The 14,644-nt window shown below is 36.9% G+C and overlaps 1 protein-coding gene across 1 annotated transcript in view; it reads left to right on the top strand.

Moving 5' to 3' along the window:
- LOC145663147 (uncharacterized) overlaps positions 1 to 14,644 on the top strand; it is a 217,869-nt gene that overhangs the window by 65,692 nt on the left and 137,533 nt on the right. Inside the window, exons 2-3 of the mRNA XM_081729469.1 lie at positions 7,427 to 8,214; positions 11,956 to 12,163. Of these exons, the coding sequence (XP_081585595.1) occupies positions 7,427 to 8,214; positions 11,956 to 12,163 (996 nt within the window). The remainder of the gene's footprint in view (positions 1 to 7,426; positions 8,215 to 11,955; positions 12,164 to 14,644) is intronic.

A 14,644-nucleotide genomic window follows, 5' to 3' on the forward strand; every position in this document is an offset into this window, starting at 1 on the left:
GTTGTTTGCGGTAAATCTAACCACAAATGTCAGATTTGTTTTGGTTAAATCTAAAAAGATTTGACATTCTTGGAGTATGAGCAGTGGTGGATGTAGAAGGTAAAAACTGGGGGAGAGCAGCCAGAACCCACGCTATTATAGGTAAATGATCATGAGTTTACGATAAACTTTCAAAAATATAGAAATAATAGCTTCAGTTATTTTTGCCACTCAAAAAAGTTGTGGGCAGGCCTACCTTGGTATAATGCTGACCTCATCAACTACTAGCATAAATGCGGAAGTGATTCTTTTTACTACCTTAAGTAGACTTTATTTTACTTTATATCTTCCAAAATCTATTTTAATGAGCACGAACTTGGCAATTTTAAATCTTATGATTGGAGTAAGGGGTTTGAACCCCCTAGGCTTCCCTGGTAAAGCCACTGGGGGACATCTACACTTAACACATTTTTTAGGTTGTATATTATAGGCTGCCTGCATCGAGAAGCGTTAGTGTAGAAAGCCGGAATGAGAAAGGGTCGACCAAGACGCATTGGATGCAATTTTTGGAGTGCGAGACACTGTCAGAGTTATTATTAGGAGATGGCTGACGGTGGGAGAGAACACAACACAAATACTACTCAAATGAAAAGAAAAGAAAAGAAAAAAGAAAGTTCTTCTTCTTGAAGGCGTTATGTCTGCTGTTACAGCGAATGAGAGAACTACTACTTTAAACTCACCACGACGCATTAGAAGTATGCGTTGAGTGAGAGAGGCTTCCGGGTTACTTGTTGTGACGTCAGAACATTCGTTTATCTAAAATTCTCTTGTTAGGGGCTGTAACAGGAGTTTGGAAGAGGGTGCAAAGTTCCCAGTGATAAAACGCAACTTGTGAATAACGAAGATGTTTCGTGCTCAGCTGGAACTGAATTTGATTTATTATTATTATTAATTCAAATGACGTAAGATAATAAGTACTAAAATGAATTTATTTACAGAGTATAAGAATGTTAAATTTGAGAATAAGGAATCTGCCGACGTTAGTCACATTAATTTGAAAAATCAAATGAAACAAAATATTTCAATTTAACGTCCCACGATTACACCCTTAAGACTGAGGGAGATAATGATTAAGGCAAGTGAATGATGATGGAAGAATTGGTAGAATGATGAATTTGCAAGTAATAAAAAGCAAAGTAATATATCAAAGTTCTTTTTTTTAAATCTACTTACAAAGATTCAATATATCAAAGTTCTTTTTTTAAACTACTTACAAAGATTCAATATATCAAAGTTCTTTTTTTAAAACTACTTACAAAGATTCAATGTATCAAAGTTCTTTTTTTTAAAATCTACTTACAAAGATTCAATATATCAAAGTTATTTTTTTAAATCTACTTACAAAGATTCAATATATCAAAGTTCTTTTTTTAAACCTACTTAAAAAGATTCAATATATCAAAGTTCTTTTTTAAATCTACTTACAAAGATTCAATATATCAAAGTTCTTTTATAAAAATCTACATACAAAGATTCAATATGGGCGCCCTTCGTGACACGGCAAATATCTAGTCTATAGCCCATTTTCTCCCATTACTTGAATCAACATGTTTCTTGTAACGGAAGCAAAGGCTTGTGTTATCCGTTCTCGCAGCTCTGTCAGATCTTGAGGAATGGTGGGACAAAGACGCGGTCTTTGAAAAATCTTCATGAAAAAAAGTCTTAACATGTCTACACTGATGATACTGAGAAGATTTTGTCATCTCAGTGAGTTACTTCATAAGTTACAGCTTGTAAGCCTGAATTTCAAATGCTTACGAAGAACATTCCAGACTGTTGAATGGAGCAATGGTAACTAACGTCCCTTTTTCGAACTGACTTCGTGGGACTCTGTTGGAAAGATTGTTGAACTCTATCCATTGTCTCCTCTGATTGCGATGGATAGCCGATACTGTTGCTTTTGCATTGGCAATCTGACTCCATAAGTTGTGTATTCCAACGCTAATGGTTTTCTTGTCAGGCAGATTGGCCCCAAACTGTATCCGAAAGTTGCGTTAAACTGTAAGTACGGACGTTGTGTTTGCGTATTCTACAGCATGAAATGCCTTTTGTTGTTGTGTCGGCCTCATCTTGAAAAAAAAAAAAAAAAAAAAAAAAAATGTGGTCCTAGAAATGTGGTGGTGGATATTTCAATCAAAGTTTGGAGTATCTAATAGCAATCCTCGTCAGTGACACCTCTCTCCACATTCTGGGCACCTAGAAAAAATAAAGAAAAGGTATAATCTTTTTCGGACACCCTGTATAACATTTAAAGGAGGTTTGACAGTTTTGGATAATGCTGATTTTTTCAGAATCAAATGCATGGACAAGGTTTATTTTCATTCACATGAAAATTCGCTATAAATTCTCCCTTTATCTTGCTTTTAAACATGATAAATCAAAGTTCAAGTTTTAGAACAATCTGTGCGTTTTTTCCGCTGCTGGTGTCTGTGAAATCCAATTTGACAACACTCTGTTCTTCATCAAATTGACGTTCCAGACAACCACAATAGAGACTGCATTGACGCAAACTAGATTCAGAATTTAACGAGATCATTGAGGTAAACTTCCTGCCCTGTCCTACCAACACAAGTCAAAAATATAAACCCATTCACAGTCTCGTGCCCAGCTACAGTTTATGACAAAAGACAGTTTGCTTCTATACCGCAACTTAGAGTATTTTCAGATATTTCTTTTCGGTTTAAATTAGAAAAAAAAATATTGTTTCTGCGCACTTTCAATGAATTTGTTTGTTTTTATTGTTTTTCATTAGTTTCATGTCTGAGTTATGTGCCTGTAAATGAAAGAAGATGAAAAATTAATGAAAGAACGCAATGAGACAACGACAATGATTAGAAGTGAATAATTTTCAGGAAACACCAAAAAATCCGATGTTATAGAACTGGCAGAATCTTAAAAACCTTAGTGGGTGGTAATCGGAACTGTCCGAACAATCATATCCTGTTACTAGTGACATTGTAACTTAACTTATGTTCAACAACGTTGCCATAGCTTTGGTCTCCATTACACTGTGATTAATGGCTTACACATGAGGGTTCTTTCTTTCTATATAGAGAAGGGGGAAATAAAATAAACAAACACTGTCCAACTTGCCTGCATATATAGATCATTCTTTCTCAATGGAAAAAGAAATATTCTGTTGAAAGCAAGTTGAAAGTGTCAAATAACAAAGCAACATCAAGTACTCGGAGTTTCCAGACTACTTTTTTCTTCGCCAAAACATTTGAGACATTCCATTCCTTATTCATGTGACGGAGAAGATCAGCTTTTGTTCACCCCCTATTTTCGCCGAGAGCTGCCGTCCAGTTCGAATTTTGTTCCTCTCCAAAGGAAGAAGGAAGATGTTTCCACTCAAGGTGTTAAATAACAAAACAACACAAACCATTCGGAGTTTCCACGCTACTTTTTTTTTCTTTTTCCCCAAAATCTTTCTCAAGTAACAGAGAGGAATACGCACTCCTCTGGTCGAGAATTGTCAGCTAGCTAGAATTTCTTGCCAACACCGGATTTCGGAGAAAATATCTGTTTCACTACCATGTAGTAGGAGGAGAAGGTTAATAGGTCAGTTTTCTTTATCTCCCCCCAAGGTTTTTAAGATGTTTCAAAAAGTCTATCCATCACAATCTGACATGGACTGATTTGGATCAGGAAACCTTCACAATAAAAATAACTGATTCTTGCACTAATTTATATATACTTTATACGAGGGATGATTAGAAAGTAAGATTACAAAGCCTGCAGTTTATATATTATTTCATACAACCAATACAGCCAGCAGATAGTACTACTACATACATTTTTCGATATAGTCTTCATATCGGTTGAGATGCTTGTCACATCGTGTGATGAGTTTGAGGATTCCTTCCTGGTAAAAATCCTGTCCTTGTATGTTCAGTCACGTTGCCGCAAAGTGTTTAACCTCCTCGTCTGAAGCGAAGCGACGGCCTTCTAGGTGCTCCTTCAAGTGTGGGAACAGAAGAAAGCCGTTTGGAGCGAAGTCCGGACTGTAGGAAGGTGGACGATGATGTTTCAGCTAAACTGCTTTCAACAGCGTAGTGATCTTCTGGGCTGTGTGCGGGCGCGCGTTATCGTCGTGAATTTCGACACCATTGTGCGAAATCCTGACGAGACATTAAAGTAGACCTCTAGCAGCTGGCGGTGAATTTCAGCCGCAGTTACATGTTTCGCCGACAGGAATTGAATAACTGAGCGTACTTAATCGCGACACCAGTTTTCTAAACGAGTCGCCATTTGTGTTTACCGACAACTAGCGCCGTAGGTAGCGGGTGGCTGAAACTCTGCACAGTTGCCAACTCCATGTAGTAAAATTACCACACACTTCTCTTTCCTCTATAACAGACGAAACTCCAGAAATATCGACATTGTAACCTTAGTTTCTGATCCTCCCTCGTATATTGGGATTTCACGCCCTTTATCATCTATAAGAAGCTGTAGAAAACGTAAATCTAAGCTAACCTAAACAAATAAAGTACTTGTTTTTTTTAGTTCTTTCCTTCTCAACTTAATTTGATTTTTGAAAGTCAGTCACGAGGAGAGCATATACAGAGTGGCACGATAATACACCGACAAACTGAAGAAGATGATAATAGACGTACAATTTAAGGTGGATCACTAAGTGTTCTCGGTGCTATGCTAAACACTGCTTGCATAGTGTGGCGTTGTCAGATAGTGTCGAGTGTTTACTGATGTCAGATAATAAAGGAAGTAATCATGGAATTCTGCTTAGATACTTACTGGAGAAATTACCGCAATTCACAGCAAAGTACGGCTTCTCGAACTGCAATACTAGAATCCAGGAATCTTCTTATTTTGACTACCACAGTAAACGTACAAATTTGGCAACAATGCATTATGGCGTTCTGCGCAAGTTTCTTCTCAAAATATATTTCCTTAAATGTAATTTAATATTTAAATAAAATGTGAAACATAACACGAAAAACGGTCAAACAATATATCTATTTCGTAATAAGACCGTTACTTTAAAATACTTTAAACATGCAAATAAACATTTCATGAAGCTGAGCACTTCTAGTAAGATGTAATAGTAAGTGCAATCTTGTGTGGTTATTGTAAAACGAATTAAATATTTTCCTTTGTTACCTTTTTCAATATCAGAAGATATAATCAAATGAATCAATGTCTTGTATTGTAGCTTAAACGTAACTATCTTATAGTATATGCAAAAATTATAATATGTAACGTTTTATTGCGCAATAGTTAAGGGAATAGGCTAAAATATGTACTGACTTCCGGGTGGTGATCCATAATTAAAAAAAAAAATGCGTAATGAGCATAGATCAAAGACGGCACCATTTTACTGTGAGAAGTGTTCACTAACATATTCCATAATATCTCACAAACATAGAAAGATACTACTGTCGGGGGTCGAAAAATTACACAGTAAATAGCACCGGATGAATGTAATGACGTATAGATGCAAGGGGTGCGGTCCTTATAAACAGCTGGAGAGCCCAAACATGCATTCTTCATCTGCTATCTCTGTATTTCGGAGATCCACTCACATTGGAGTCGAATTTGATTTTTCTATTTTTTTATTTTTTTAATAGAAAAATCAAATAATTGGGGGAAAAGTTTTAAAATTTGATTTTCAACATACTTTCTTTTTATTCTTTTATTAAAAAAGTTTTTTTTTTTTTTTTTTTTTTTTTACAGAATAAATTATAATGAGAGTGAGATTCATAGAAGACGCTGCCATAACATTCATAACATTATTTCAGCAAATTACACGAATTCAGCTTGGTTTACTCAACGTTGTTCACTGTACAAAGTTATGATTAAATTGATGAAATAAACTTTTGTTTGATTCGATTTGATTTTGAGTTAAGTGCCAGTTTCAATAGCGAGGCTATATGAGACGTGGACCTAAAGCTTAATATGGGATCCGAACCACATGCGCTCGCGCCGGGAATCGAACCTGGATTTCTCCCACGATAATGGCGCGTTTGCTGACCGCCCAGACTTGAGTCGAATGATAAGCCTGAAAGATCTGGTGATGTTCGGAGTGGCTATCGTGTGTAAAATCATAAATTGTGATTAGATGATTAGGTTATTTGGAAGAATTCTGTGTACAGTGTTGCCAATCCAGTCATTTTGTGACTAAGAATTCCCTCGTGTCTGAGTGTCCTCACCGGTAGTCTAGTGGTTATCGAGTTCACTTTTGGTGTACGTGGTCCCGGATTCGATTCCCAGTGGGAGAGCCTTTGAAATTTTAACTGTCCTCGATGTTTCTGTGTTCGTGTCCCTGTTCTTAAATATTAATATAAATATAATGATAATCAGGGAATTAAGTTACTGAGGAATGTTCGGTTAATCGGTGAAAAGAAAAACGATTGCCGTACGGACCTTTTCCATGGGAGAACCGGTTCGATTTTCTGACGGAAGTTATGTCTCCTCGGGTTTTTACCAATCCGGAACTTCATTGGAATACTGACGAAAATTAGGTAAAATTGTGCTAAAGCGATAAACAAGCTGGCGACTGTCGATGTAGGGCAAAAGGATTTCTCGGTTGTTTATTAACAACAGTTACGTAAGGTGATAGGTGAATTTGACTTAATTGTCTGAATTATTTTACATCTGAGCGAGGCTGCAGTTCACAATGTACGAGACATGATGATTAAATGGTCCTAGATATTCCATTCCTAGACATTCCATTAACACTGTCGCTGCCATGTGTACCACCGGTGGTCACACCATACTCGCTTCAGGGGGCAACGCCTGCCGCTCGTGGACACGCAACCTTTACTTGTGGACCCACAACCGGTGGTACACATGGCCTCAGGATGTAAATTTACATTCTGGAACCATGTGTGCCACGAGTGGACACTTCCACAGAGACTCCAATAGGAAGCCAATAAGACAAAACAACAACATACATTAAAAATTACATCTCTCTGATTACGGTAAGTTAAAAAATATCACCTGGCCCGACAGTGACAGTCACACAAAACCAGCTTGCCAGCGAGAGTGTTATCATTCTATTTGGACTCCGATAGCCAAAATAAAGAAATTCATGATTCGGAGAACTTCCAAGTGAATTAAATACTTAGATCAGGCATGACGACCAGAACATCTCTACATTTGAAAAGTTTGGCTGTAATCCTCCATCAGTCTAAACATATGAGAAGTTCCTATTCAATCGAATTTATTAACTCTGTCCATAGTTGGTATTCCTCTCAATGTTAATGCTCATCTCTTCTAGCACATACACCATCTTATACAGCATTACCCTATAAACTATAAGTGACTTTCTCATTTAAAATGATATACTGTAATGACTGTTTTACAGTTGATGATAATACAAGACTAAATATATTAAACACATTAATTCCTAATTTTTTTTTTGCAGGTCCTCAACGGAGTGCCTCTGCCACAGATTCCACGGGTGACAAACTCCTTCATCATTCAAGTCAGCGCCGCCATTCCTTAACCCACAGCCACGAAGAAGACATGTGTAGACGAAGTAAATCAATCGAGTGTGAAGAGTGTGCGCGGAACTATTCCAAATACGTCGATAAAGATGGCTCGTTGAAAAAGAGCCACAAAACTCCATGGGGCAAGGTGAAAAACATTATCCAAACGCGAAAGGACAGTCTAAAGAAACGACAACGAAAGGGTGAAAGTGAAACGTTCACGAGCCCATCTGCAGGAGGAATCAGTGATCACGAAGATGATGTTGAGTTTCTTGAAGATATGGAAAATGATGAAACGTTTGTTGAGCCGGGAGATGTCACTAAAAGCCACATTAAGCCACGGATAGAAGTAAGTGCTTTACCAGATACAAAAGTGAAACGAAGAGACAGTCAAAAACAACAATATCATTGTCATCAACAACAATCCCCCTCAAGACCTCCCAAAGAAGCTACTGACGCCGACAAATCAGGTAAACGATTAACTCCTACTTTAACGATAACCTTACCATCAACGGAGGAACTAACGCACGTTTCGGAGACATCACATGCACCGTCTTCTTCAGCTGCTGTGAAGAGGGTGAAACCACCTCCGTCACCACAGACAGAGGAAAGACTGAAGCTGGAACACAAGATCAAACATAGTACACCTACAGGTGGCACTTCGCCTAATGTGACATCGGAAGATGGAGGAACAGAACATGCAGCAATAACGCCGAGAAGGCGGGTGAGTTTTAATATTTTATTTAGTAGAAATATTGTAGATTTTTTTTTGTCTAGAATGATGGAGTGATCAAAGATATAATCGTACACTCTAAAAACGAGTAGGGTAATGAGAACCATAAAAATATAGTTAAACATGGTATGGCTGTTGGAAACATATTTCTTGTTACATAAACCATATTAACATTACCTCCTATGTTACCATAATCATGTGAGGACATTCTTTTGTGGTACATAAAACATACCATATTGTTGTTGCTTTTATAGTTGCACGCATAATACCTATAGTTGCGTGAACAATATACATGGTTGTATGTGTCATTCCGTGTCGCGCATGCGCAGACCAACGTGAAACACGAACCAAGACGCCATTTGCAATTTCAAGAACGAAGAGTCTTACCAATTGTGTATATGTCCAAAGGAATAGCAAGCAGTAGCGTAGCCAGTATGTGTGTTTGGGGGGGGGGGAAGTACAGTTGTAGGAATCCATATCGAAAAGTCATTACTCGCTATGCATTACTGTTTTTATGTGGCAATAAAGGTTGAAATCGGAAATTGTCAATTTCAACCATTTCCTGTTTTGGTACAATGTTGCGAGTCGTGATGATATGTACTCTTGAGACTGAATCGATTGCAGAGATCCGCTTGTTGCTATCTAATTACTGGCATTTTTGTTCAATGGCAATTAAGTTTGAAACCGGAAATGAGTAATTTGAACCATTTCCGTGTTTAGTAGAGGGTTAAGAAGAGAGATACAACTTACTTTTGGGAAGCTGAATCGATTGCAAAACACAGCTTTTGCATATCTCGTACCATTTATGCTCTATAGAAAACAGTATTCAAACCGGAAGTATAGTATATTTCAACCACTTCAGTTTTGATAGAGTGCTGCGGCTTCCAATAGAGTGCTGCGGCTTCCGATATTATGTACTCCTGAGATTGAATCTTTTGCAGAAAACAGCTTGTCGCTACACACAGAGCCCGAAACGACTCAAAACGACACAAAAAAGAATGTCTTCAAATTTAGACACACTTTAATGTATACAAATGAATTGCCTTCTAACGGTGGACATAAGGAAATATGTCGATTTTTTTGACATCAGATATGTTCGCCATGAACATAAAAAAAATGTGAGCAACTGTAGTATGTCAAAATGATCTACTGCCTTGTTTTCATTAGTTTTGACGGATTAGTATGTTATGTTTTGATCATTGGGGAATTATATCATTGTTTGAGATGATATAATTGTACGTCAAAAACTTATACACATGCGCGGAAACGTGAGGCGGTTGTCGTTTGTCTCTTGTTATCAGTGTTACCAATGTAGCGCTTTGCCGCTTGATCTAGAAATTTTAAAGGATATTTTTTTATCAAAAACAATTGGTTCATTTATAGTTAGAATAGAAATTTAGCACCTTTTAAATGTTTCTAGTGACTAAACTAGCATTATTTCCAATAAAATTAATATTTCTAGCGTCTTCTTGCAGTGTGTTTAGTGACAATATTATTTACATTGTTGGCAGTGGGTTTAGTATCATTACGACATGTGTGTGTGTGCCCTATTACGGACAGGTTTGACATATATTTTTAAGCCATATCAATGTCTTCGGGCTCTGTGTGTATTGAACACCATTTTTGTTTTACGGCGATATATATATATTGAAACCTAAAGTGGTTAATTTAAACCACTTCCGGTTTGAATAGAGATTTACCAACGAAAATGAGACCTATCCTTTGAACCTTGAATCAATTGCAAAAAAAAAAAAAAAAAAAAAAAAAACTGCATCTCGATATCTTAGTGTTTTTGCTCTATAAAAATCAGTTTTCAAATCGGCAGTAATAGTAAATTTCAACTATTTCCCGCTTTAGTAGAGTGTTGTGAGTTGTGACGATATTCTCTCTTGAGATACTGAATCAACTGCAGAAAACCGCTTGCCCGTATATATTACCATTTTTGTTTTATGGCCATAAGTGTTGAAACTGGAAATGGTCAATTTCGACCATTTCCGATATGTATAGAGAGTTAACGGAGGAGATGGATATCTCTTACCGTCTTTCCTCTGTGGAAATTAATATTGAAACCACAAGTAATAGTAAATTTGAACCATTTCCGGTTTTTGGTAGAGTGTACGTGATAGTTATGGTATGTTGCCTTGAGTCGCTGAATCGTTTGCAAAAAAACCGCTTCTCGCTATCTTTTTACTGTTTCCAATTTATGGCCATAAACGTTGAGACCGGAAATGGCTCATTTGAACTACTTCCGGTTTGAATAAATAGTAATTGTAGGATATGGATACTATCCTTGGGACTCTGAATCAACTGCATAAAACTGCATCTTGATATCTCTTACCGTTTTCTCTAATACTTGTCAACAGATAGACCGACGGACAAAACCGTTCTATAATACTTTCGACAGGTACATTGAGTCACTAACGTTAGTTAATGTCTATCAAGAAGAATTAGAGAAGGATCTCCATAAGGTTTCGGTAAGCTTTAGAAAGAGACTAGGTGTAGATATGTGCGAACGATATAGTACTTGTTGCGGAATGTGAATAGAAAATTAATGTGGTGCTGGACAAGCATTGAAGGAAAATATTTGGAAATAAATATAAATTAGAGTGGCAAAAATAAAAATAATTAGAAGAATTATTTTTGGTATCAAATCCTAAAGTAAGAGCGGAGCAAGTAGAACAGATGATTAGCTTTTGATATCAAGGTAGTATTATTATGAAGGGCATGAAGTACAAACGTGAAATACGTAAAGTAATAATAGTAACGGTGCAAGAAGCATTTAGTAAGAAAAGTAAATTTTCTGGATCTTCGAATAAAGAGGTAAGAAAAAAGTTTTACAAAATGTTTTGTAATGTCTCTCACTAGAGTGTAGAAACATGAACACTACGCAAAAGTGACGTGAACACGATTAAACTTCTTAAATGTGGGTGTGGAGAAGAACGGAGAACGAATGAGAAAGTGTTCGGAATATCAGGGAAGAAGAGTATTGAAAAGAAATCTTTGTGTTTTACGTCCCACGGTTATGCCGGTTAGGCTAAAGGAGACGGTGATGATGAGAGATGAGTGAAATGCTGGAATGAAGAAAGTGGGAGGAAACGGGAGAACCCCGAGGAAACCCACGCACCACGTGTGTGTTTTTCCACCACAAAGTTCACTTGGTGGAGGCTGGGATCGAACCCGGGACCCCAAACACCAGAGGTAAACGCTCTACCACTGAGTAAAGTGCTACATGCAACATTCTCATCTTGCCTCAAATCGTTTAGAGCTGCGCGAAATTTCGATATATTTATTCTATATTTTCCATTTATTTATTATTTCGATATTTTTTTAACATTTTGATATTTTCGATATGTTTGATATTTCGATATTTTCTGGATTCCGATTTTCGATATCCAAATCCAGATATCCTACAGCCCTATTAGCTAGAGTGGTGCAATATTTCGATATGTCGATCAATCGATAGTTTTCAAATATCAAAATACCAATATCGAATACTTTTATTAATCAATATATTGATATTTCGATATTTTTCATATTTCATTATTTTCGATATGTCGATAGTTTCCTATATTTTAGATATTTCGATATGTCGATCACCGTTCGATATTTTATCAATATCGATTTTGGATATCCAAATCCGAATGTCGCACAGCCCTACAAATGACCTGCTAGTAATGGCAGGATACCTATGATGATGACGATGATTTTTGATATTTTTTCTTCTTTTTCTAGCTACAACAGCAGATGTCTTTGACAAGACCTTCCAGTTCCAGCGCAGGAGCGTCTCCTCCACCTCATCGGCGCCCTTCCAAATGGATAAAAGTGAAAAAAGCCTTCCTTACTTCCCGGAAAGAAGACGAAGGGACAGTTATAAGAACTTCGAATTCAGTTCCATCAAGTCCCAATAGAAATTCCGTGTTTCATTACGATGTTGGTGATGGTAAGACATTTCCTATGTTTTCAAAACTCTGGTAGTTTTAACTGGTTGATTTGAAGTTTAATGCCATGTTCAGCATCGAGGCTGCATGAGTCATAGACCTATAGGTTAGCGTAGGTTATGAACTACATAAGCTTCCATCAGGAATTCAGTTGGGTCTCTTACGCCGAGAGCTTATATTTTGTTTCACTCGACTACAGCATACGTGGATAAAATACAGATAATTTATAAACTAATTACAGAAGATAAGCGTTTAATTGTGAAGAAAATTTAAAAACTATGAGAAAACTGAATGCAATACTGTGACCGCCAAGTCCGTAGTTCACGACGCTTTCATTTGATTGCTTCTGTCCCATGATCTTTCAGTTATGTGTTACCTTATCAATTATCATTGAATAGATGCTTGGATTGCATGTAGCAACCTCGTGGCTAACACAATCGCCCGATTTAACTCCTATGGAATTCTATGTGTAGAGCTATAAAAATAAAATATTTGCTCCTCCTATTGAAGGAATAGACACAATGTAGTTGTGATAACAAAAATTCTTACAACCACCGATCTAGATGATTCACAGAGTTTGAAGACTCTTTCAAATGCTACAATTCTCGATCATTAGAACAACTCGTTGAATCTTTTGCGATCAATGTAACAGCGCTAATTTCTAGAGCTGCACTTGACTACATAGTTATTGTATGTGCGTGTCTTGGGCTCTGGATAACAGGATATGCCATTTCTTGTAAGTGCTCATGTGGTCCGGATCTCACGTTAAGCTGTAAGTTATCGTCTGATCTAGCCTTGGTACAGTAAGGAACGTTAGACTCAAATCGAACCGAAAGTAAAAATTTCTGTTATTTAAATATTTGTTTTTCATTCCATCTCCATTAACTTAATGGGCATAAACGTGGACATTAAAAATTTCATTTTTCCATCAACTGCGATCATTTGTTGAAATATTCATTCTTTATACACTCCTTCATCTAATGAAGCACGAAACACGTAAGAAACATGACATCCAATCGCCTTTCTGAGAAAGAGCAAGATCAACAAATGAAAATATTCCCAAAGCCTTCGGTAAACTCAAAAAATCTATTCCTAAAATATACCGCAACCCACATCACAGCATAATATACAGGTTGCATATAATCAAGGCGTTCTAGGCATAGAAGGACTTTAGAGGATTGGAGTCTTTAACTAGCATTACGGAAATTTTGTGAATAACACTAATTACTAATTTGGAAATTCACACCGACGGTTCACCAAATACTGTACAACCCGAAAAGTTTCGTAACAACATGTTATGCCTTCATCAATGTGTAAAAATCATACCTGAACTGTTTGCGCAAATTCAATTTATTAAAGCTCCGACGTCTCTCAGCTTCAGTGATGAAAAGGCATTAAACTGCAAATCAACCAATATACAATATTAGTTTTTGTTTGAGTACCCTTATCTTTCTGTGCTTCTCTTTTACTCTATTAAAAAATTGAAATATTTAAGTATTATGTCCGACAGTTATGCCATGTAGGTAAAGAAGACGGTTTTGATAAGAATGAATGAAATGGTGAAATGAAGGAAGTGGGAGGAAAACGAGAGAACCCTGAGGAAACAAACACACGCGGTGTTTTTTCAATGCAAAGCTCACTTGGCGCGATCTGGGATCGAAGCAAGGACCCCATGCTTCAGAGATAAACGCTCAAGCACTGAATCACGACAATTCTCTTGAGTTACTTACAAGTAACAATTCCCAAGTGTAACACTCCGATTTTGATAAAATTTGGCAGGTAAATACTACACATAAAATAAACGAATACGTTTTTTTTTTATTTTCTACTTTTTATTACGGGTTTTTACCTTTCGGTCGTCAACATTCAAAATTTTGGGTTGGGACTTTTGCCCCCTAAAACCGTTTTTTCACAGAAAATAAAAAAAACAGTAATCGTTTATTTTTGCGTTTTGTTCATACATAAAGTTTCGTTGCAATTCTTCATTTCCTTTACACACACCTGACATACTGTTACTAGCACTTTTGGTATTTCAGGATCAAAGGTTTGGAGGGGTCCGTACCCCACCTAACCGTTTTTCCAGGAAAATACAAAACCCATATCCCCTCATTTTATGTCTACAGTATCTGTGCACAATTTCATTCACTTCGGTTCACTTCTTCTTGCCTTTCGGGCGTCAACTTTCAAAATCTTTAGGTAGGGGCTTTTGTCCCTTTAAACTGTTTTTCCGCAGAAAATAAAAAAATACGTTTGTTTATTTTTTGCGTATTGTCCCTACACAAAATTTCTTTGCAATTCTTCATTTCCTTTACACACATCTGACATACTGTTACTAGCACTTTTGATATTTCAGGATGGAAGTTTTGGAGGGGTCCGTGGCCAACCTAACAGTTTTTTCCAAAAAGATATGAAACTGATTTCCTTATTTTACGTCTGCAATATTTGTGCACAATTTCGTTCACTTCTGTGCACTTGTTTTTGCC

The sequence above is a fragment of the Thermobia domestica genome, chromosome 10 (assembly GCF_964235325.1).
Source record: "Thermobia domestica chromosome 10, izTheDome1.hap1.1, whole genome shotgun sequence".
In the NCBI taxonomy this organism is placed as follows: domain Eukaryota; kingdom Metazoa; phylum Arthropoda; class Insecta; order Zygentoma; family Lepismatidae; genus Thermobia; species Thermobia domestica.